Below are 24,754 nucleotides of genomic sequence, written 5' to 3' on the forward strand. Positions count from 1 at the left end.
GGCAACCAGAAGGAGTAATACTCTTCATCTGATTATCAGCAGTGATTATGCATGCATTAAGAATTTTGCAGATAAAGGAACCACTGGGTGACAGTGATCACAATGAGCTGATGTGGGAATTACTTAAAGATGTAATTACCATCAAGGCTAAAGGGAAGGGCTATTGCTTTCATAAAGGTGACTACAGGGGTCTCAGACAGTTTTTAAATTGTGTACAGTGGGATCAACTGATGATGTTACCAACATTGAATTCTAAATGGAAAGAATTCAGGAACTTAATTTTGGAGGCTACTAGGCCTTTCATTTCAACTAAGAAATACTGTTTTAGGTTTAGGCCTAAATGGGTGTCAGGTGAACTAATGAGGCTCGTGGCAGAGAATAAAAATGTATGGGATGCATATAAAGTATCAGGTGACACAGAAGCCAATGGGAGATATTAACTAGTCTGTAATCAAGTCACATAGGAGGTTAGTCAGGCAAAGGCAGATTATAAGAAATCCTTGAGGGTGATGGTAAATGGCTCTTTGTCTTCTAACTTCTCCACTAATGCTGGTGTCTCCCAAGGTTCAGTTCTTTCCCCCACTCTTTTCCTCTTGTATATTAATGATCTTCTTTCATTGACTGGTAATCCTATCTATAGTTTTGCTGATGATAGCACATTGCATTCCACTTTCCATTTTGAGAAACCTTGCCCTGCTCAGTCAGCTTCAACTTCTCGAATATCCGCTACCAATTCCTTAAATGCCGATCTCCAGGTGAGTAAAGAAAACTTAGTTGATTTCAACCCTTCTAAAACTCAGTCTTGTCTTATATCTCGCAAAAAGGATTCTTGTGCTCCTATGCTTATCTTTAGTGACACTCCGATTTCTAGGCAAAATGATATATCTCTTTTCGGGATTACCCTGACTTCGAATCTCTCTTGGCACAGCACATTACAAATATTGTTTCCTCTGCATCTAAAAAACTTGGTTTTCTCTTTCGCTCTTGCTGTAATTTTTCTTCGAAACAGCTGTTCACTCTGTAAAAATCCCAAATTCGCCCTACCATGGAATATTGTTCTCACATCTGGGGCGGTGTCCCCAAAACCTCTCTCAGGCTTATTGATTCCATTCAGAAGAGGGCAGTTAGGTTAATTAATGACTCATCTCTAATAGATTCTCTCCACTCCACTGCTAGATGTACTGTTTCTGCTGCATGTTTTTTCTACAGATACTTCCATGGACACTGTTCTTCTGAATTGACTTCTATAATTCCCGCTCTCTCTTTCAAAACAGAAAAACTTCTGAACATGTGCCACCACCAGCCAACATACATTTACCGTCCAACTTCAAACTCACAGAACCAACTTTTCATCTTCCTCGTTTATTCATTCAACTGCCGTTTTCTGGAGCAACCTTCCTTCATACGTATTTCCTGAAAATTACAGTCTGCAGAAGTTCAAGTCTAATGTCTCAAATGTCAACAAATATCTTCTTTCATTTTCTCAACCTCCAACCTAAGCATGGTACTAAGCATTCTACTATAGGTTATAATTCCTCTTGTGTTTGGGGTTTTCATATAAAAAAAAAAAATAAAAAACATCAAACTCTCATCAAATTCATGTAAACTATGACTAGCTTATATAATTAGTAAGAATATGTTACAAAGCTTGCTGAATGAGCAGCAATGCTAGATGAGAGAAATGGCACCCATTTTTTTTAGAATGGATTACAAATTTAACACGTTGACTGACAAGGCTTATTTGGGTAAACTGGTCTCCGACGCCAATTTGAGTTTGCCATGTTAAATTATTCAAAATCCAAATTATAATATATATTCATGACCAAAACTTATTGTTGTAAAAAACCAGACTTGCGAATTATCTCGTAGTTGGTGTACGTAATAGAAAATTCTTCGCGGCAGACAACTACGAGTTAACTCGATTAAATCAGATATGTTGCAACTTGCAGAATTCGCTGTATATGAGTCAGTGCTGTGCGTAAATCCGCTGCAGTGACACAGACTTAGTCATGTATGTTGCATTTAGCATTTTGTCACTTTTTTTTTTTTTTTTTTTTTTGATTGGTGGCATAGATAACACTTAAAGTACACTGAATGCTAATTATCTGAACCAATCAAGATTCTAGCAGCTAGTGCCAACGAAAACAACAACCACCTAAAACATGGATAAGAAGAGACCACTGACCAAAAAAGAGCTTCAGCTCTATGCTAATATGAGTGACTCGGAATTTGAAGAGCTTGTTGATGAGTCATACAGTTCTGGTTCATAGATTGATTGGATCAAATGCTGCTGTTGTTGTTGTTGGTGGTGGTGGTTTTATGGCGCAACAGCAGCTAAGGCCATTATGCGCCAAACAATGGTATGAGAATCAAATGCTCTTGTATTATTCAGCACTAAGAAAAACCATCAGATGGCCGAAAAATATTGCATTAGATATTATAGAAATATATATGCATAATGCATACATCCTTTTCCATCAAGTTACGGTTTCTCTGAATTAGGAGATTTTATGGTGGAACCCATAACTTGATGGAAAAGTTACATTAAATCTCTGATTGGAGAAAAAATTCTAAAAATGTTCCAAAATAGATTAGATCTGAACGTAAAATTCATAATTTAGAATTTCAGTTGGCTATACCACCAACTGAAAAAACCAACGCCCGACCAAGCCGTATTGAGTATGTACAAGAAATAACAAATGCCACAGAACACGCTATTATTCTCTAGTGTGCCAAGAGAAGCTAGCTCTTTGTGTGAATAAAATATTTTTTTTGTGAATAAATTCTGTTTTCTGATGCCGTGGTTGATTTTTCATTCTTATCCCAGAAGCCCACTATCCATCAGTTGCATGTATTTGCTACGAATATACTCGTAGCTGCGCTTGAAAGGCAAGTCATACCAGTCCGAGTTCACTCGATGTGGTGTCCTGGGCCAGATCGCCAAATAGGAATTAACTCACAGTCGGCAGTAAACGTGTTAAACAGCAAATAATATCTCAAAATATGGATGCCCTTTCTCTTTAGAAGATATGTATAATTTTGCAAATAAACAAACAGTGTTTGTTTTAATATACATGGCTATTTTGGTGGAAAAAACAGAATTTCGTGATATTTGTTATTATGAGCGAGAAATTAAAAGATTTCACATTAGCATTAGTAGAGGCATATGGTGCAAGGGAGCAAGCTTAAGCAGCATCAACCAAAAAAAAAACAAAAAAAAAAAAAACACTCATTTCACCCCTCCATTCGTTCCGAATGCCTGTCCAACTCAGCCTTAAATTTATTTAGGCTATCAATTTCCACAACAAGAGATGGAAGTCTGTTCCACCAATCAACCACCTGCTGGCTAAAGGCAAATTTCTGCACATCTATTCTACAAATGTCTTTCCTCAATTTGAATCTATATCCCCTCATGTTCTTAATCTGAGAAAGAATCCCATCAACATTCAGCTTGCTCAACCCATTCAAGGCCTTATACACCTCAATCAAAAAAAAACGACAAAAAACTAAAAAAAAAAAAAACACCCTTCCATTTCACCCCTCCATTCATTCTAAATGCATGTCCAGCTTAGCCTTAAATTTATTAATTCACAATATGGCTTGTTCATCAATACTCGCTTCACTTCTACTAGATTTTCTGTTTTCATAGAAACTTAAAACTGAATGTGAAATAAGAAACTCAATAAATTTAGATAAAAAAAAGAAAGAAATAAAGAGGCCAATCTTCAATTAGTATGAACAAGTTACATTTTATTAAAAAAAATTAGAATCAATTTATACAAGTTTAACAGATATGTATTTGTATTTTCTTAGAATAAAAAACTAAATTACCGCCTAGAATAAGATGAGAATTGCGATTCATTCCAAGTTGGTAATCAAGCGAAGGTGTATTACTACTGGATCCACTGCTATGAACAGATTTTGGCCTTGGCTTAGATCCTGACCTGCAAAATTTAAATAGAGTTGAAAAGAAATCAGTAAAAGTGAAAAATCACTAATTTTTACTAATAGTGCACAAAAATTTAATTTAATAAAAAACTCTTAATGAATTTGGTGAAAAGCAACTTGCAATTTAAGATTATGTTGTAAACTCAACTTAATTCTTTATTACTAAATGTTTCAAAAAATACATTACAAATTCAAATCTGTTAAGTCTTTAAGAATATATTTCATGATGAACTTTTGAAAGTACATGCTGTGTACACGATACACAATTTGAAGTGTTGACCCCTTGTTCCCAAAAACAAAAGACTGAATACCTTCACAGCAGCATCGTATCACTGCTGACCTCTTTCCACCATATGCATAACTCCTGCAGCCTTCCTGAAGCTTCCCTTGACTTGGCACCTGTACATGGCAAGGGGACCTCCTAGTGATGCTGCTTGTTCTCCAGATGAGCATCACTGGGATCCAATGCTCACAGCCTAGGTGCCAGACTAACACCATAGGAATCCGGTGTTTGCTGTGTTGCGACTTGTGGTAACTCAGAAAGGGTGATCTTGGTGATTTGGGACAAGCTTCAACACACCACTTTGGCCTGTTTTGACAAGAGAAGTGGTCTTGGACTAATAGGTTCGTCTTCAAGGGTCAACCATGCCAATGCCATGCCCCTACTCACATTGTCTAAGGGACAGTATTCAGGCTGGCGGTGGTGCAGGTATGGTGCTTAGTAGCCCTGGCGTCCCACTCCCAAGTGCATTTATTGCTTGCTGGGTAGTGGGCATCCCATTTGGCCTCCATGGTGGGCCCACTTTCTTCTGAGACCTCAACACGGTCCCTATCAGAAAACTTAGATAATGATCCAGATAGAGTCATTTCAGCAAAGAGCCAAAGAACTGAAGAAATAAAGGAGGTTAGGCAAGCGAAGGCAGATTACGAAAAAGTCTCTGGCAAAGGATGCCAAGAAAAGCAGAAAAGACTCCTTTACTTTATTAAGTAGAGGGAAGGGGCTGAATCACATTGGTCCACTTAATGTCGATGATTAACTTTTGATGATCCCGCTCAAGGTTGCTGACAGACTGAATAAGTATTTTGCATCTATACATACATGAGAAATTCTTTAGGGAGGGAGGGAGATGCCAGAAGTTTATTAAACTCTAACAGGGAGCTAAACGATTTTGTGAAAACTGAAAGGAAAGTAGAAGAGAAATTGTTGAAGTTAAACATAAAAAAGGCATCTGGGGTGGATGGAATCTATAAAATTATATTAAGGGAGGCAGCAAAGGAGGTAAGCAAACCCTCAGCCATAATTATGAGAGCATCTATGGACTTAGTGGAGGTCCCTATTGACTGGAGATGTGTGAATGTATCTCCAACTCACAAACGAGATCAAAGGGGAACAAGAGTAATTACAGATGTGTTGGCTTAACTTCTGTTCTAGGAAAAATAATGAAGTCACTGGTTAAATAAGTAATGCAAAACCATCTAGATAGGAGTGTAGTTATATTTCAGTCACAGCATGGGTTTGTTAACGGGATATGTCTAACCAATTTGACTGGATACTATGATGCAGTGACAAAGGAACTGGATGTAAAAAATAATTTTGATATTATATACTTGGATTTCAGGAAAGCTTTTAATACTGTTGCACATAAGACTGTTGAATAAATTGGAGCAACATGGCATTAAGGGAAAGTTACTGCTATGGATAAAGGGATGGCTGCATGGGAGAAGACAGTGAGTGGTTATCATTGGACACCGTTCTTTGTGAACTAGTGTTATTAGTGGAGTCCCACAGAGTTCAGTGCTGGGCCCTTTGTTGTTTTCTGTATTTATTAATGATACTAATGAGGATATATCAGGCCTATTTTCTAATTCTGCAGATGGTACAAAGGTTTGCAGGGTGGTAAATGACAGAATAATGGCATACTACTGCAACAGGATCTAGAAATGTTGACAGATGGACTGAAAAATGGCAATTGAAGTTTAAATTTGACAAATGCAAAGTAATGCATATGGGTAGCATTACCCAAGAGTAATGTACCTACTGTGTAGTCAGCTAGTGGAAAATGTAAAAGAACTGGGGGGTAATTATGCAGTCAGATATGAAGTTCTCTGAGCAATTCAGACAGGCATGGAGTTTTGAGTCAATGATATACAGGAATTTTGCTAGCAGGGATAAGGAGGTTATTATCCCATTGTAAAAGGCATTGGTCAGTCTACACCTTGGGTACTTGGCGGTTAATGACAGTAATGAAGGTATGTCCGAGTAACAAGATCTAGAAAAATTAGGCAGTAGATTGAGAAATGGCAATTGAAGTTTAACATTGAATAAATGCAAGGTACTACATATGGGTAACAGTAATCCCAGAGTAAAATATCAACTGTGTGGTACTACACTCAGGGTCGCGAAAAATGAAAAGTAACTGTGAAGTCTGATGTGAAGTTCTCTGAGCACACAGATAGGCTACCAGGACAGCTCATGGGGTTTTATCAATGATATACAGTAATTATTCTAGCAGGAAATAAGGAGGTAATTATCCAATTGTAGAAGGAAACAGTCAGGCATCTTGAGTACTGTATACAGCTCTGGAGGCCTTATTTTAGAAAGGTTGTAGGGCTGCTGGAATGGGTTCAGATTAGGGCAACAAGATTAGAGAGGGGGGAAACAAAGGGGTGCCCTTATCATGAAAGGGTTCAGTTGCAGAATCTGGAGACTAGGTACCTGCAAGGTGATCTGATTGAGGTGTTTAATGCTTTGAACAACTTGAGCAAACTCCATGTTGATGGGATTCTTCTTCTGGTTCAGATTATGAACATAAGGGGGAGAAGCATAAATCCAATTTGGGAATGATGGCCACAGAATATATGCACAGAAGTTTGCTTTCAGCCAACAGATTGTTGAATGCTGGAACAAGCTTCCATCCATTGTTGCACAAGTAGATAGGTTGAATAAATTCAAGGAGGAACTAGACAAACTATTGGAGGGGGATGGATAGGAGAAATGGATTTTTTTTTTATTATTATTTATTTATTTATTTTTTTTGCCAAAAGGAAAGCTGTTGTTTGTTGTTTTGGTTTTTAGAAGCATTAGCAACTAAGGCCATATTGCTCCGGAATATGCAGTGGTCATTCCCCGACCTTTCCGCATCCTCCGTATTTGGTGGTGACGGGCTCTAACCCCGGTCTAACAAAAGGAAAGCTTGCTTGGTTTCATCATGTACCGCTATTAATAATAATACTAACTGAAATTATACTAAAGCAATTAAAGAAATAACAGAAGAGTAAAAAAAAAAATAATAAAAATAAAAAAACATTTTGAAAACACATCCATATAAGTATCATTAATCATTGGGAAACGACGATTAATATGGGATTCTCAATCCACATAATTCAGCTGATTAATCTACAATACCAGGAACAGGAAGAAACTGTAAGAACCAACATGGGAAACACACAGACTTATTCAAATCAGTAATGTTGTCAGGCAGGGTTGCATTGTCACCTCACCTTTTTAATCTATATGCCAAAGATATCATGCATGAAGCTTTGGAAAATTTAGACACTAGCATCAAAACTAGAGGACTGAAGACAAACAATCGTCGTTATGCAGATGATACTATGCTAATCTGCAATTCTAGGGATCCCCTGAAAGAAACTGTGGGGAGAGTTTGTGAAGCAAGTAAGAAAAAGGGCATGTTTCTGAATATGAGTAAAACTACAATTATGGTGATTGGTGGTAATCTTGATTCCAGTAAAGTAAAGGTTAATGGGCAAGATACTGAAGAAGTTGTTTACTTAGGATCAAGAATAAATAAAAATGGTGACTGCTCAACTGATGTAAAGAGAAGATCGGCAACTGCTAAACGTTTGTCACTGACCTGACAAAATTATGAAGAGATTAAGATCTGCCTCTAAAGACGAAACTGAGAATCATCGATTTGATAATTTTTCCAGTTGCCACTTATGGATGTGAAGGATGGATTCTGAAAAGAGCCGACAGGAAGAAAATTGAGGCATTTTGAAATGTGGTGTTACAGGAGAATACTGCACTTTTCTTACCTTGATTGAAGAACAAATGAGTGGATATTGAATAAAATTGGCAGGACTAAAATTCTTCTTCATAGCATCAACAGAGGAAAACTCAAACATTTTAGACAAATAGCAAGAAGGGATAACTTCCTGCTGAAGAATATAATGGAAGATAAAATTGAAGGGAAGAGGAGCAGAGGTAGACCTGCAACTAGGTGGAGTGGAAGGATGGGATCAGTGACCTTCTGGGCATGACAGTTTGCAATGCCGCTCATAGAACACAAGATCAGTGCAGTTATAGAATATTGATGGTTGCCACAACAGCTCCTCAGGGAGCTACATGACTGGAAGAAGAATCTACATAAGAGAAATTAAACCAGACAAACAAGTTAGCGCAAAGCATCATTTTAGTTTGTAGTGAATCACTGAAGTGTGTGAAATGGCATCATTTTCCATCCTTCTCATGTGAATGCTTTCACGAGTTGTCTGGTATTAGAGAGGTAACCAAAACAATGCCATTTTATCTACTTCGGTGATTTACTACAAACTAAAATAAAATGATGCATTGCACTAACTTGTTTGTCTGCTAGATTTCCCATAGTTTGAGGCTGTCAGCCCTGAACCCTTTCTAGAGAAATCCATCCTTAAGAAAAACAAGATCCATAAAACCTTTCCAGCTGTACAGACTAAAACCATAAATGAGTGAACTCACAGAATGCATTTTTACTATTTTTAAATCTCAATTCTCCCAAACCAAAGAAGCAATTTTAATTAAAGCGGTAAGAAGCAAGCTAATGAATCCTGATCTGAAGAGAGACAGATGAAGGCTTTACAAAATATCATCTTAAAAAGGGTAAGCAGTGAAGCAACACAGGTTATTTTGTAGCCATGGCTCATATCAGTGCATTACTTCAGGAGATATATGGACGTGAATGAAGACAAAAAAAGAAAATAGAAGATTAGCTCTGCACCCTCACACTTCCCTAAAAGCTTGGGAATAGAAATATGTTCGAAAGGAAAAAAAAAAAAAAAAAAAAAAAAAAAATAGTTGAAAACGTTTCAGTCAGAAATCTGTGTGACTACCCATCCCCTTAGTTGAGATCCCAAACATTAAAGATCTCAATCAATATGAGGATGGGTAGTTCTGAGACAACTTTTGTGAAGTGGTTTGAAAAGAAAAGAAAAAAAAAAAAAAACAGAAAAGTGCATGGCTGGCACTTTTAACTTCTGAAAAGCTGAGGATCAGGTAACTATTGCAGGAGAAAAATAGGAGATTTTCAGAAAAGGATGGAAGTTTTTTAAAGTACACACTACTAGAAATTAAATTTGATTTACAACATACACAATTCATATTAAAATAGACTCTGGATTGTTTACCAGTATAGTATGCTTTCAAACACTGCATACTCAGGATTTTATTGTGAATTTCTGTTAGACATCAACTGATTATGACTGCTTCAAGAAACTGCTATAGATTCTGCCTTCTTCAAAAATGCTATCAGTTATGTTCATAACAATGGCCCTGCTGTCATAACAATGGCCCTGCTGAAAAAATTTTTTTTCTGATAGAAAAAAAATTTTTTTTTTCTATCAGAAAGAGATCTGAACTTAACACCACCTCCCCCAGCTCACTATTTTCTACTCAGAATTGCTGTGAGTAATTTCTCTTTGCTCATTTTTTTTGTTATAAATCAAGAATTATATAATTATTACTATTTGATAACATGCCTGAAATGTTGCTCACTCCATACAATAGCATGCTTTCATAAATATCATGAATTATTATTAACTAATGTGCCTGAAACGTAATGCACTATATACATTAACACTATCATTTAAGCATTTAGTTGTGAACTATTTTTATAAATTTAAAAATTATCTTTGCTGTACAAGTTTTTTCTTATAAATTCAAAATATTACGCTTTATTATATTTGCATTACTGTACTTTTAAAAACTGTCATTTTTTTTCTAGAATATAATGATGAAAAATAAAAAGGGATGTTCAATAAAGCAGCCTAATCATCTATTAGATAGTTTCATATCACCACATGGTGTTTCTTATGCCACTTACTCGACCTGCCTGATACAATGCTCAGTAAGAAATGTCTGCCAACTCACAGAGCTTGAATAAATAAACAGTACGCAACATGCAATGCAGGTCTCTGGGCCAGCCAAACCAAAATGGCTGGAACATAACTGTCCTGTCTCATGGCAGTTAATGTGTAAAATTACATCAGCATATTAAATTTCACATAAATTTAGGCAATTACATTTAAAAATAAAAAACACAGTCATTATAGATTTAGATCACTTTTTCCCTTTGGAATCTCTCACATCGTGCAAACAGCAATTAGTTTGTTAAGTCTCATACCGCGAGTGGTGCCTAATTGGCCATTTAAGAAGAGACATTAATTCCTGATAGTCCATCTAGATAATGGTGTTTATTGGGGGGGGGGGGGGGAGGAGAAATAGCAATATAAATAATCCTCTTTACGAGGAAGTGCTATTCATTCAGAGGTAAAGAGGGAGGCAACTCGTAATTTGTTGTTGTATGTATAGAATAATGTATTTATACTACTTTTATGATTGTCCCTGTTGTTACTTAACTTTTGGAAAACATCAATGATGGGATGACATAATATTTCTGGAGCTTCACAATTTAAATTTTCTGTACATATTAGGTTGGTGCTATGTCCAACTGCTTTACATCAATTGCATTATTCACCATGATTCCTAATGAGAGGATCTTCGAATGAGAAGCAGTTGAAATGGATAATAGCTGTATACTGGCACCTGTTTTCAGGAATTCATTCTTTCTCTATTATTTCATTTACTTTGTAATTTTTCACTTGCCCCTATCCCCTTTCTATTTTGAAATCTTGATACTTGAACAAATGGCAGGATTACTGGAATCACTGTGTTTAATCAAGAGAAAAACTATTTTGAAGGGGATAAATTTAATTATGGTACTCTTTAATTCTTTAATTTTTTGATCTAATTCTTCACTCCAGAATAATATTCATACTTCACATCAGTATTTAATTTGAAGAGGGGTGCTACGATTGTTCATTATATGTGAAAGAATTAATAAAGCTACACTAATTTATCATGTTATAGATTGAGCTGTTTTTATTGAAATGCTGCAATTAAATTGGAAACACCTCAATGCTAACACTTAACAATTTGGCAACATTTTGGAAATACACTGTTTCCCATTGTCAGGAATAATCTCAATGATGGGAATAGTTGTATGCTGTTGCCTGCTGTTAGAGAACTGTTTCTTACTCTATTCTTTCTCATAAGCAGCAATATTTACTTAGTGATTTCTCAGCTACCCCACTTTCTATTTCTTCTGTTGTATCTTAAGACAAATCTTTATTCAAATGAAAATGAAAACAAAAAATTCATTTACAAAGCAAATCCTAAACATGCAAGTAAAAAAAAAAAGTAGCAAAATTGCAAAGCTTGTGTACTGTTTTGTTTTTAATACATCCAAAGGCATCCCTACCTTGACTGTCTATTCAGACTATTTTGACATCTCGATGCTTCCAAAGCTGGTCTTGTAAAATGAGAATGGATTCGATATTCATTCCATGGTTCTTGTGTATTGCTCTTGTTTTTTACTAAAGCACTGTTAAGATTTAAAGCAACAAAAGATAGAGCACAAAAATAGCCAAACTGCAGTTGTGATATTTTAAAATACATGATAAAACAATTGTCACTGCCAAATTAATTACTAACCTGATGCAAATAAAGAATTTTAAAGAGAATTTTATGAAAGCTACACTTAGATGTAAATAAAGGACTACTACAAGCTATTCTTCACCAAAATATGAAACAAAAATTAGCATAATTATTATATATAAATATAGTTTTGCTGGAAAGAATGAGTTTATCAAAAAAATACACAAACAGCAGATGACAACTTATTATAGACAACAATTCACAATTTTAATTTCACAGACTTCACCTGTAAAATATAGGCAGCTTGAAACAATTAGGAGATAGCTCAAGACCGATTTCATTCTGTAACAAAATCGATGTTATTTTCTCTAAATAATTCTATCATTACATTAGACTAATTTCAGTTTCTTGAAGGAAAAAAAAAAAGAAAAAAAAAAGAAAAAACAGGCAGCAGAAAAGATTGTAAAAACCAAAAGATTTTAATCATAAGTACAAGAAAGTGGATCTCAAGCACTATAAACATAGAGCATCAGAGAGACTGCTGACCAAGTAGTAATGTGTCTTCTCTGAGCTTGCATGATAATACATGCTCAGTCAAGGTACGATTACGAGAGAAAGAGGGTAAAGACCTGAAGTGAATACTCTCTTAAATCAACATGTTGTCAAACATTAAATGCTCATGAGGTAAGGCTTGAACAGAAAAAGGCTCAGATCTCAGAGTACATTTAGACCTCTAATCTCTTTTTAATGATATTACAGTATGTATGACAGTGATGCCAGAGCTGCCTGAGACTATCAACCTACCCTCACCAATTATGCTGCTGCTGCTTCTGTACAATGGAAAGATTGATGCAGGTTACATATTTGTGCTAGATAAGGTCCCTTTTAAGAAATCAGGTTGCAAGCAGAATTTAGAATCATTTCTGAACTTGTCTACTGGTTAGTTGATTCTGATTTCTCACCAAGTCAATTAAGGCCATGACATGTCAGTATGCCGTGTCTTAAAAATCTAAGTTTCTGGGGTAGAAATAAATACCGTTCATTGTTGTATAAGAAGAAAAGATCAGCACTCAATTTCCATTATGATCCTAAAGTCACAACAGCATTACTTCTTATAATGCACAGGCTTGTACAATAAGCAAAATGCATAAAATAAGGATTATTATATAAGTAACAGATAAATAAACAGTGAATAAAATAAACAGATAAGCACAAAGTAATAATCAGATGATATAAAGGAGATACAGTAATCTTTGAGTTATGTGAAAAGGTTGTCTACTATTCGAGTTCCAACAGAGTAAAACTCCTAATACTCATGAGGTGAATTCACTAAATATCCACATTGATTAATAGTGGCATCTGAATTTATTCTGCAAATAAAGTGCATTTGTTTAAAATCTTCCAGGATCAATTGGATCCTGCACCAAGTAGCACGATCAGTCATGTTCAGCATGTGATGATGAGCACTGGAAGCTCTCCAAGAAATGCATTGTGATCCATCCTACAGGGCAGAGGTCTGCAAGGACCAAAATTTTCAAGTTTAACCTGTCCCAGTCTGACTTCAGCCCAACCCGAGCTTGAAGGTGAATCCAAAAATGTTATCAATACCTGACTGAAACTCAACCTTTGTTCACATTAGCTCTATTCAGGCCACAAGGAATCAGTATATTGTAAATGTACACTGTGTGTATTCTTTATCACCCCAGGGTCCTGAGCTGGATATCATCATTTTTACCTTTCTTGGCGATTCCCTCTTCTACTTCTGACTCTCTCTCTCTCTCTCTCTCTCTCTCTCAGGGTAACTCGGAATTTTTTTTTTTGGCTGGTGCAGCATAAGCCATAGGCTTCCTTCCACCATATGGCTAATAATAATAATAATAATACAGTCCATTTGCTGGATGAAAAATACCACCTTTTGGAAGAAAACACATGCAGCTCTCGTCCAAGACCAACTAATTTGCCATGACATGACAAAAGCCAACAAAAGTTCTTCCTATCCTTTTGTTTGGAAAGTCATCTAAAGCAGGTGTGTCAAACTCATTTCTGTTGAGGGCCATTTTGTGTGATGGTATGATTTTCGCGGGCCACATAAAATTTTCTTAAATATTATATATTGATTCAGGATTCAGTAGCATAATCAGGATAATTAAAACTCACACGTAATTAACATTTAAATTTTTATTGAGATCTACAGAATACAAGTAATTTAGAATTTAGTATGTATAGTGAAGAAATGGGAGTAAAGTGGCTGTTGATGAACTGGTAACCAAAGGAGTGCAAGGCAGCCAAAGTAACACACCTCTATTAGTTACAATTTATTAGGAAACGTTTTGGAAATTGCTACAAAGACTGAAGATGGATTTTGTAACAATAACAATTTCGAAATGTTTCCTAATAAATTGTAACTAATAGAGGTGTGTTACTTTGGCTGCCTTGCACTCCCTTGGTTTTAGTACATATAATTGTTATATTATTATTTTTATTTAAAAATTAAATATTCAATATATTTATGAAAATAATTAATTTGCTTTCCCGGAAACCTGCCAGCGTGTACCCCCTACTAGGTTTTCAACATCAGGAGTCAAAGACTGGGAACATACAATTTTCAGTATGTCGGAAAGATGTTTATCTGTCAATCTCAATCTATACGCTGTTTTATTTAATTTCATACATGAAAATAATTGCTCGCATAAGTATGTACTACCAAAGTAGCACATAATTTGCGCAGCAAACTTTTTAATTTCCGGGTATTTTTCATCTAAGTAAGAATATATTTTTGGAATTCCTACTTCTCGACATTTGTCTTTCGAAAAAGAATCATTTTGGAAATCAATTAATTCCAGTTGAATCAAAGTGAGAGCTTTTTCGATTTCAAATGAAAAAAGGTCCAACAAAAAGAGAAAACATATTTTCTAACTCTTTAAAATCATTAAAACGCTTATCGAATTCGTTTTTGATTTCCTCAATTTTGTCACAATATTGTGAAAAAGACCAATTTTGATTTTGTGTTTTTAACTGCTCATAAGTAGGAAAATGGGTCAAAACATCTTTTTTTAAATGATTTTTAAACAACGTTAGTTTTTGTACAAAACTTGCTATTGCGTCGTACATATTTGTTATTAACTTATTTTTACCTTGCAATGAAATGTTAAGATTATTGAGGTGGCTTGTAATATCAATTAAAAATGCCAAATCCTTAATCCACAAAGGATTTTTTATAACTGATACATTTTCATTTTTCATTTCAAGAAAAACTGTTATTTCCTCCAAAAGCATATAAAATCTCTTTAAAACTTTGTGGCATGATAACCATGGAACTTCTGTATAATAAGGAAGATCGTCGAACTCAGATTCCAAATCTTTAAGAAGAGAAGTAAATTGCCAATGGTTGAGTGCTCTCACTCGAATAAAGTTGATTGTTTTTGTTACTGTTTTCAATACATCATCCATTTTTAATATTTTTAAACACAGAACTTGTTGATGAATAAGGCAGTGGAAATCCATGGTTTTCGGTTTATCTGGGTACTCCGCTTGTAATTTTCTAATCAATTTTGACAGAAATCCTCGATTTTCACCTGTCATTGATTTAGCACCGTCGGTTGTTACAGACACAAGTCTGTCAAGTGGAAGCTTACACTTTTCTAAAATGCTCTACACAGCAGCAAAAATATCTTCGCCAGTCGTAGTTCCAAGAGGGATAACTTCCAACAATTCTTCGGTGATCCTCATGTTATTATCGCAATCACGAAAAAATACAGCAACTCGAGCAACATCTCGTATATCTGTACTTTCATCAATTACAACTGAAAAGAACAAGACTTCTGTAGATATATCCTGTAGTTGTGAACTGATGTTATCTGCCATTTTGCTAATTCTCTCTACCACTGTATTTCTTGATAATGAAATATTGCGAAATGATTGCACCTTTTCAGGACAGATGATTTCAGCTGCTTTTATCATACATTCTTTAATTAACGAACCATCCGTGAACGATTTTGAACGTTTTGCTAACAAATAACTTATTTCGTAACTTGCTCTTACTACTGATTCATTAGTTTTCATGAATTTTGTAAATACTTGTTGTTGACTATGAAGTGTTTTCTTCATGGTTTTTAATTTTTCTTCTCTTATTTTTCCTTCGAAGCCCAAATATTGTTCCTTATGATTAGAGTTATAATGCCGCTTAATGTTGTATTCTTTAGCAACACTAATATTTTCCTTACAAATTAAGCATGTAATTTTACTGTTCACTTCCATACAAAAATAGTTCAGCTCCCACTTTTCTTGGAATTTTCTTCCCCCGTTATCAATTTTTCTTTTCTTGACTGGTGTTGAAAGCGACATTTTCTATATAAATTCTATAGTTGAAATTAAAATTATAAAATTTAAAAAAAAAAAACGATTACTTAGGTATTTGTTAAATTATAGATAGCAAACACAATGCACACAACACAACAGATCCCGACAAAGAAACTAGTACGAATGAAGTATCTTTTCGATAAAATTATAAAAAACGCTGCATTTGCAATATTGTAATATTAGTTTAAATGTAAAAGAAATTTAGATTAAGATTTCTCCATTTAAAAAATATATAAAAAAATAAAATGTAACTCTTTTATTTTTAAAGAAATAAACTAAAAAGTTACAATGTTATTTAAAGATAATAATTTCAATTTCATTCATTTGAAATTACTATTTATATTTTAGTTCTTTCTAATCAAGGCTCCATCGATCCAGTCTTTTTTTTTAAAATTATTATCAATTAAAATGATTATTTTTATATTTATTACAGAATTTTTTTTAATCCTTATATTCTAGAATTATAAATAGGTACTTTTTAATTGTTTACTTTAACATTTTATTTTTGGGCATTGCGGGCCACAAAAATTTTGTCGCAGGCCACCAGTTTGACACCCATGATCTAAAGGAACTTGAACCTAGGCCTTCTAACACATATGGTGAAGAAAGACAACAACTGAAACCACTGTGCTTGTGATAAGGGAATACAAGTCAAAAATATCTCCATTATCTGTTCTGTGAGCATTCTAAGACAAAAAAAAAAAAAAAAAAAAAAAAAATAATAGAGAAAAAAAGTAATCTTTTCATGAATTAATCCAGATGGTAAATATAAAAATATGAGAGTTATCCCAAAAGTAATGCATAAAAGCAGCTAATTTAAAATGAATTTATTTTATAACATAATTTGTATTAAAAACCTCCAATGCTATCTCCTTAATGCTTTATGAGAGCTTCCCAACATTTGGGTAATTTCTAAATGCCATTTAACTATTCACTGAAGTTAAGCTGTCTGATTGTGCTGCACTCGACACTTTTAAAGACAGAAATCTTTGTCCAAGTATTGGTCCCTTCAGTTTTGGGATTAGACCATAATTGCAAGAACTGACACCACGACTACACATTGTAGTGCTTGGAAACTGGACACTGGTGAGACCTATTCAAGGCTTTATTTGGATTGAGTAAGCTAAATGCTGATGGCATCATTACTTGTTCTTGAAGGGGATATAAACTTAAATTTAAAAAAAGGATGGTCACAGGAAAGATGTACAAAAATTTGCTTTCAGCCAGGGAATAATTGACTGTTGAATAAACTATCACCTTGTGTCATAGAAGTGGGTAGTTTGAATAAACTTAAGGAAGAATTACACAAATTATCAGAGGAAATAGACAGATGAGTTGGGTAGGTTCCCCCCCCCCTTTGGCTGATGCTATATAAAGCTTGCTTCTTTGCATCATTTGACACTACCAATACTATAAGGATGGGGGGGGGGGTATAATGAGGTAGTGCTTCCTTCCCACTTGTAATTGGTGAAAACAAACTCTTACAGACTCTTACGAAGCCTTGTATTGTCATGGAGTAAGAGCTGACCAGCTTCCAACATCTCTGGCCAAAGAAATCTTGCACAGTAGTACTATCCGGTTGCTGATCTTCCAAGAGGCACATAGTCAGTGGCAATAATGTCTTCATAATCATAGGGTACAATAGCTATCTGTCTCACCTTTACTGCCGGCATTATTTAGAGGGGCATGACAAAGACGGATGCTTCCACTGAGCTGTTTATAACTTTAAGTACAAAGTAGTGTATCCATGTCTCATCAATGGCAACAATGCATTTTAAGAATCATTCACCTTCTTGTTGACAACATGGAAGTAACTGTGTTGCAGTTTCTCTATGCTTTGCTTGTTGTTCATCTGACGTGGGACCCATCAGGCAGAAATCTTTCATTTTTGTAACATATGTTAAACTTTGGTGAACAGATAATTTTGCTATTCCCTCAAAAATGGTGGTAATGACTGTTGATGTACTGCCCAAAGATGTTCTTGGTCAACATGAGCATTGCTTGTCTTCAACACTGGTCTGACTGTGATATCATGTTATGATCTACTGGTGACTCACTACATATCCCATGACAATTCATAAATTTGTGTCACTATTAAAGATAAAAGATCTTTAATCTGAAAATGTAATCTTGCCTGAAGCAACATTATCTTCCTTTTTTAAAAGCCTCTACACAAATGTGTAGAGGCTTTTAAAAAATGTTCAAAGCAGGAACTCTGTTTCAAGCACATGCTTAATGTTGAGATAAAATTTAAATTATTATCCTGATAAACGTCAGTCACACAGCCATATAGAGTGAGGAGCACTTGCAGTGTGCACTGTTTTTGGGATAATCATCATAAGGTATTTATAGCATATTTCAGTGAGGTTAATTAACTGCAGAAATTGAAAGAAATCTAAAGATATTATCTTCTCTCAGTTTAAAACCATGAGTTCCATACTGGGAGTGCAAGAATGTTTTATTACAACTTTTCCTGAAATCCCAGTATTAATCATACACTAGGACTTCAAGAAACAATTATCCATCTATCCTCTCACATCTTAAACCATTTGGAAATAAACTACTGAAACTGGTAGACATACACTAATAATGTATACTATATTAACAAATTCAAACATATTCACAGTTTCATCCAAATAAAAGGAAGAATTTTAAATTCTTAATTCTTTAAATTAAGAAAGACAACATTATCTTAATATTATTAAGATAATATAAGTGCATAGGCTGTGCCAAACAGAGGCCTATGGACAGGCTATTAAAGACTCATGGTGGCTTGTCACTGAGAGAGCTCCCATATGTTGCTGAGTTTAGCTGCTTCAGCATATAATCTGTAGCAAAGAAGAAGTGTCATAGCACAGTTCTTAGATTGAATCAAGCATCTACTCTGGCAACAATCAATCTGATAATGCAAGCGGTGTTGCTTGTGATCAGCATCAGTGATGATTTCAATTCCAGTTATAGGATCTCTCAAAATCACAGGTCCCAGATGTCTTACAAGGTACTTAGGTACAAGGAATTTGAAGTCAAACCTCCTCTTGCCAATTAAGGTGGGAAACTTCCTTATTAGCAGTGGTTCGGATTTTGCTATGGCTATTATTCTAAGCTCAGTAGGGATATTAAGTTTGTATATGATCAACTTCAAAAGCCAGTATTTTTAACTCCCAGATTTCCTCACCACAGACGAGGGCAACAAGCAATTTTGTGAGGATGTAATCCTACATACCCTGGATCTAAGGCATAAAGAAGTTGGTTCAGAGCCATCAAACACAGCCAGTGAAATTTTATCATCTTCTCAATGGTGGTGGAACAGGGGTTTATAATCAAATTTGAACCCTTAATCAATGTAGAACTGCAGACTGGGTATTAAACTAATCTCCAAATGATATCTGTAGGCATCAGTTTTCAGTAGAAAACAATCTATGAAGATTTGGCAGGATTGATTCTGCTAAGTACCTTGAAAGCATCGGTACAGAACATAATATCATGGATGGGGGAGTTAACCTCATGGGATGCACCCCAAGGCTAACTTGGCTACTGTGCGAAAACGTCATTTTTTTGTGGGGAAAAAATGGGGGAAAAATGTCATTTTGACATTCCCCCCCCCATTTATACAGGATTCAAAACCCAGGTCTTTTCCATAGTTTAGAGAAAAAAGGGGCCAGTGACTGTGACTTGCTATGCTAGCCATTAAGTACCAAGTTCCACTGCTCTAATCATAATGTTCTTGAGTCCAATTCTTGCATATTCTACAATGATGTATGATTAATGGAATGCACAAGCAGCAAAATCTATAACATTCTTAGGCAAAAATGATTCCACATGGTCTGAAATGATATGAGTTTTCCAATTGTTGAGAACTTATGTTGCAGCTGTTTGGATTCAGCCTGAGGTCTTCTTACTGTTTAGGTCTCTTGGAATTAGATCTAAGAGGTGCATTGCATTCAGTCCCATATTCATAATAAAAGCATTATGTTCAAGTGTTCAGGCATGAAAAAAAAAAAAAAAAAAAAAAAAAACACACAGCCTTGTCCATGAAGCATTTACACTATGGTGTTAATTTACTTCTTGTCTCCAGATTAACTAACATTCTTATAAAGGATATATTAAAATCTGTATTAAACTGCGTTTTATTTTATATTTTGAAAAGGCAATTAGCATTAGTAGGGGTATACAATGCAAGAAAGCAAGCTTATGCAGCATCAGTCCAAAAAAAAAACACCCCATTGCATCCCTCCATTCGTTCCAAATGCCTATCCAGTTCAGACTTAAATTTATTTACCAACTTCCACAACAAAAGATGGAAGTCTGTTCCACCCATCAACTACCCGCTGGTTAAAGACAAATTTCCGCACATCTAATCTACAACTGTCTTCCCCCAATTTGAATCTCTGTCCCAGGTTCTTAATATGAACAAAAGGAAGAATCTCATCAGCATTCGGCTTGCTCAACCCATTTAAGTCCTTATACACCTCAATCAGATCACCTCACATGTGCCTACTCTCCAGAGCAGCTTAAGGGGTGCTCTTAAGTTCTGCAATTTGCAGAACTTAAGAGCACCCCTTTGCTCCCCTCATCAATCTCATTGCCCTTTGTACTCTTTCTAGCAACTCTACATCCTTCCTAAAATGAGGCCTGACCATTGCCTTGTATAACAGGATAATCACCTCCCTGTCCCTGCTAGCAAAATTCCTATATATCATCGACAAGACTCCATGATCTGCCCTGGCAGCCAGTCTGCACTGATCAGCAAACTTCATATCTCACTGCACAATTATCCCCAGGTTTTTTTCACTTTCCACTTCCCTGAGTGTAGTACCACACGGTATGTTTCTTTTGGGTTATCACTACCCATATAGAGTACTTTGCATTTGTCAACTTTAAACTTCAGTTGCCAATTCTCAGCCCATTTGTCCAACTTATCTAGATCCAGTTGAAGTAGCATACTGTCCTTACTGTCATTAACAACCCTGCCAACCCTTGTATCATCAGCAAACTTGGATGTTAAGCCTGATATACCTTCGTCAATATCACTGATGAATACACAAAACAACAATGGGCCCAGCACCGAACACTGGGGAAATCCACTAATAACATTCGTCCAAGAAGAGCAGTGTTCATTACCACTCTCTGTTATCTCCCACTCAACCATTCCTTTATCCATTGTAACAACTTACCCTTAATTCCATACCTCTCCAATTTGTATAACAGTCTTCCATGTGCAACAGTATCAAAAGCTTTCCAGAAATCCAAGTATATGATATCAAAATTATTTTTTGCATCCAGTTCCTTTGTGACCACATCACAGTATCCAATCAAATTGGTCAGACAAGACCTCCCTTTAACAAACCCATGCTGGGTCTTAACTATTACTGCAGTCTTATCTAGATGATTCTGCAATGCTTCTTTAACCAGTGACTCCATTATTTTGCCCAAACTCAAGTTAAACTAACATGTCTTTTGAACCCCCTTTGTGAATTAGTGATAACATGTGCACACCTCCAGTCCACAGGGACTTCCCCTGAGTCCAAGGAAAATCTCATAATTATGGCTAAGGGTTTGCTTACTTCCTTTGCTGCCTTCTTATAACTGGATAGATCACATCCACCTCAAGTGCCTTCCTTATATTTAACTTCAACAATTTCTCCTCCACTTTGCTCTCAGTTATTACAAAATCACTTAGCTCCCTATTAGAGTTTGATAAACTTCTGGCATTCCCCTCCTTGAATAACTCCATGTGTGAATGTAGATGTAAAATACTCATTAAGTTTATCAGCTACCTGAGCATGATCATCAACAGTCAACCCATCTATGTTAAGTGGTCCAATCTGATTCATCCCTTTCCTTCTAGAGTTCACATAAGTAAAGAACTCTTTGCTGTTTTTCATTGCATCCTTTGCCAAAGATTTCTTGTAATCTGCCTTCGCCTGCCTAACCTCCTTTGCCAAAGATTTATTGTAATCTGCATTTGCCTGCATAACCTCCTTTGTGACTTGATTACAGACTATTTTATATATGCCATAGGCTTCTGTGTTGCCTGATAATTTATATACAGCCCATACACTTTTCTTCTCTGCCACGAGCCTCATTAATTCATCTGACATCCATTTAGGCCTAAACTTTGAACAGTATTTCTTAGCTGGAATGAAAAGCCTAGTAGCCTTCAAGATCAAGTCCCTGAAGGCTTCCCATTTAGAATTCAACGTTGGTAACATCATCAGCTGATCCCACTATATAGAATTTAAAAACTGTCTGTGACCCCTGTTGTCACCTTTACGAAAGCAAAACCCCTTCCCTTTACCCTTGATGGTAGTTAGATCTTTAAGTAAATCACACATCAGTACATTGTGATCACTGTCACCCAGTGGTTCCTTTATCTGCAAATTCTTAATGCATGAATAATCACTGCTGATTATCAGATCAAGAGTAATACAGAATCAAGTGTAGTAGAAAAAAGTCATCCAATAAATCCACAAAAGCCTTGCTAGTGTGGGAGTGACCAAACCACAAGTTCCAGTCAACACCTGGATAGTTAAAATCCCCCATGGTAAGACATTCTGATTTACTGGCCCACTATTTCTCTGCAAAATTGCTCATTATACTCATTAGGCCTCTAAAACACATCTACTCCCATTTTCCCTTTCCCAGTGCTTATGTCACACCAAACAGACTCAACATTGCCTTGCTCAACAACATCAATTGGATACACTTCCTTAGATTTTGTGTTTTGTAACATTGCATTGGTGTACATGCAAGTATACATGCACCTGTTTCTATTCTCAGTTACCTTAACAGAGCCCATGTATTTACTTATTCCACTATGACTCCCAGCAGTCCTGGAAATCTCCAGCACCTGGCTTTCCAGGCTGCTGCTCATTCTAACAGAAGCAGTTCAAGAATCACTTTTGCCTCTTCCTGCGGCCACTGTTAATATTTTAGTGTGTGTTTAATGTTTAAGTTCATAGTCATACCTATTGTTCTTGTTAGTGCAATGATATCAAATCTTATTATTTTATGAAATGGATTCTTTGATTATTGCTAGAATTGCACAGTTATTTTGCACTTTTTCCCATAAATTCTAAAGAGAGCCCAGTTTCCTAGTAGAATACTGTATTTACATTAATTTAAGCAACATTGCATCATTTATTTGTTATCACAAAATACAAGTTGCTAAATTATTTTTCATAATTACTTTAAGAAACAGAAGATTATCATAAATTTATTAAAAATAATTATGATGATGCTGGTGCACTGTTAATTTCATGAAGTTTAAACAACACCCTTTCTAAATTAACCAAATTTATTTAATTATTTCAGATTAAATTAAAAAAACAAAAAACACACACACAAACCACAAAATAAATATAGCAAAATAACTAATGCTGTTGATAGGATTATGGGGTGGGTAAGGCAAAGTGCAATTCACTCCTATGGACCTTACTACTATACAAAACAAAAAATAAACATGAGTGGCTTACATTGCTGTGTTTGTTTTTTAAAATTTAATCTGATATGATTCAACCGCATTTTCATTCTTCATAATAAACTGTTATTTAATTATATTTACACTTGGATGGAAGTGTTTAATTCAATTTTCTAATTCACAAGAAACTATCAAACACCAAAGTATATTTATTCCTGATAACACTGTTGAATCTGCTTATTTCTCTTTCTTTTAACTAAGATGACTTGGCTAAAAAGAATTCGACTATTTGATTCCTAAAAAAAAAAAAAAAATTCTCTGGGATCACCCAGCTATCCTGACATGCTCATGTTTTAGCGAGCCTTATCAGAGTTATCACTTTTGGTTGATGATGGAAGCTCAAAAAATGCAGCATTAATGCCACTAGAAAATTGAGACTATAAATATCACTTCAGATGGTATTCAAGCTTTTGAGGAGCAGATGGTGAATAAGGTTAAACCAGGATGTGATGAAATCAATATGTACAACCAGTACTTATTATTCCACTTGTCCATCTTAAACTGGATTTTACAGGGAATTATTCCCAAACAGATATTAAAACCCATTCTACAGCCAATAAACCACAGGTGTTCAAACTACAGCCTCTGAAACTGAATTAGCCCACCAAAGGATTCTACCAGGATTGCATAAAGTTGCAATTTAAATTTATTTCATTTTGTTCATAGTCCCAATACTGTCTTATAGATATTATGTGTCAACTCTGTGTATGTGTGTGTGGGGGGGGGGAGGTTATTTGTTTGACAAAAGTGCCATTTAAAATTCATTCACATAGCAATCTTAAATGGCAAAGTAAGGGTATCTCTTTCTCATGTTTGAGAAAGCATTTTTGCTATTTATGATAGCATTCAATAATGTCAAGCCTAAAATAATTGATATCAAGTGAAAAATTTTGAAATTGCTGGCAGACTGACTACTTCCATCAAGACATGAATGGCAAGTCTGTGTGTCTGATTTTGTTAAAAGACAGTCACTGTTCTCAAGGAATTCAATCTCAAGAGATTACTAGTGCAAGCATGCAGCATCTTATAAAATGAGTGTTGGTCAAATTTAGCTGTCGAACTAGCAGTAACATTTGTTATTCAGTTTCTCAAGAAAACGCTATGTTATGTAAGATATTAGGTAGCCCGTGATTGTCAAGTAATTTTCTATGGGTAATAATTCATTAAGAATTGCACCACAAAGGTAGTAAAGGTCCTTGTCCTGAAACAAGTCATCAATTCCCAACTATGAGTATACTCCATCCAACAATCACAATATG

At 35.4% G+C, this 24,754-nt stretch overlaps 1 protein-coding gene across 4 annotated transcripts in view; it reads right to left on the reverse strand.

The window, feature by feature from the left end:
• The window catches only part of Patronin (calmodulin-regulated spectrin-associated protein patronin), a 389,298-nt gene that overhangs the window by 35,595 nt on the left and 328,949 nt on the right, over positions 1–24,754 (reverse strand). For 3 of the 4 annotated variants that reach the window (XM_090386590.1, XM_090386589.1, XM_090386588.1), the window contains 2 exons: positions 11,481–11,603; positions 3,832–3,944 (listed from right to left, as the gene is read on the reverse strand). In XM_090386590.1, coding sequence (XP_090242716.1) covers positions 3,832–3,944; positions 11,481–11,603 — 236 coding nt within the window. The remainder of the gene's footprint in view (positions 1–3,831; positions 3,945–11,480; positions 11,604–24,754) is intronic. The other variant, XM_090386591.1, reaches the window with a different exon arrangement.

This window comes from Mastigoproctus giganteus, chromosome 12 (assembly GCF_048544385.1).
Source record: "Mastigoproctus giganteus isolate SK-2022 chromosome 12, ASM4854438v1, whole genome shotgun sequence".
Taxonomy (NCBI): domain Eukaryota; kingdom Metazoa; phylum Arthropoda; class Arachnida; order Uropygi; family Thelyphonidae; genus Mastigoproctus; species Mastigoproctus giganteus.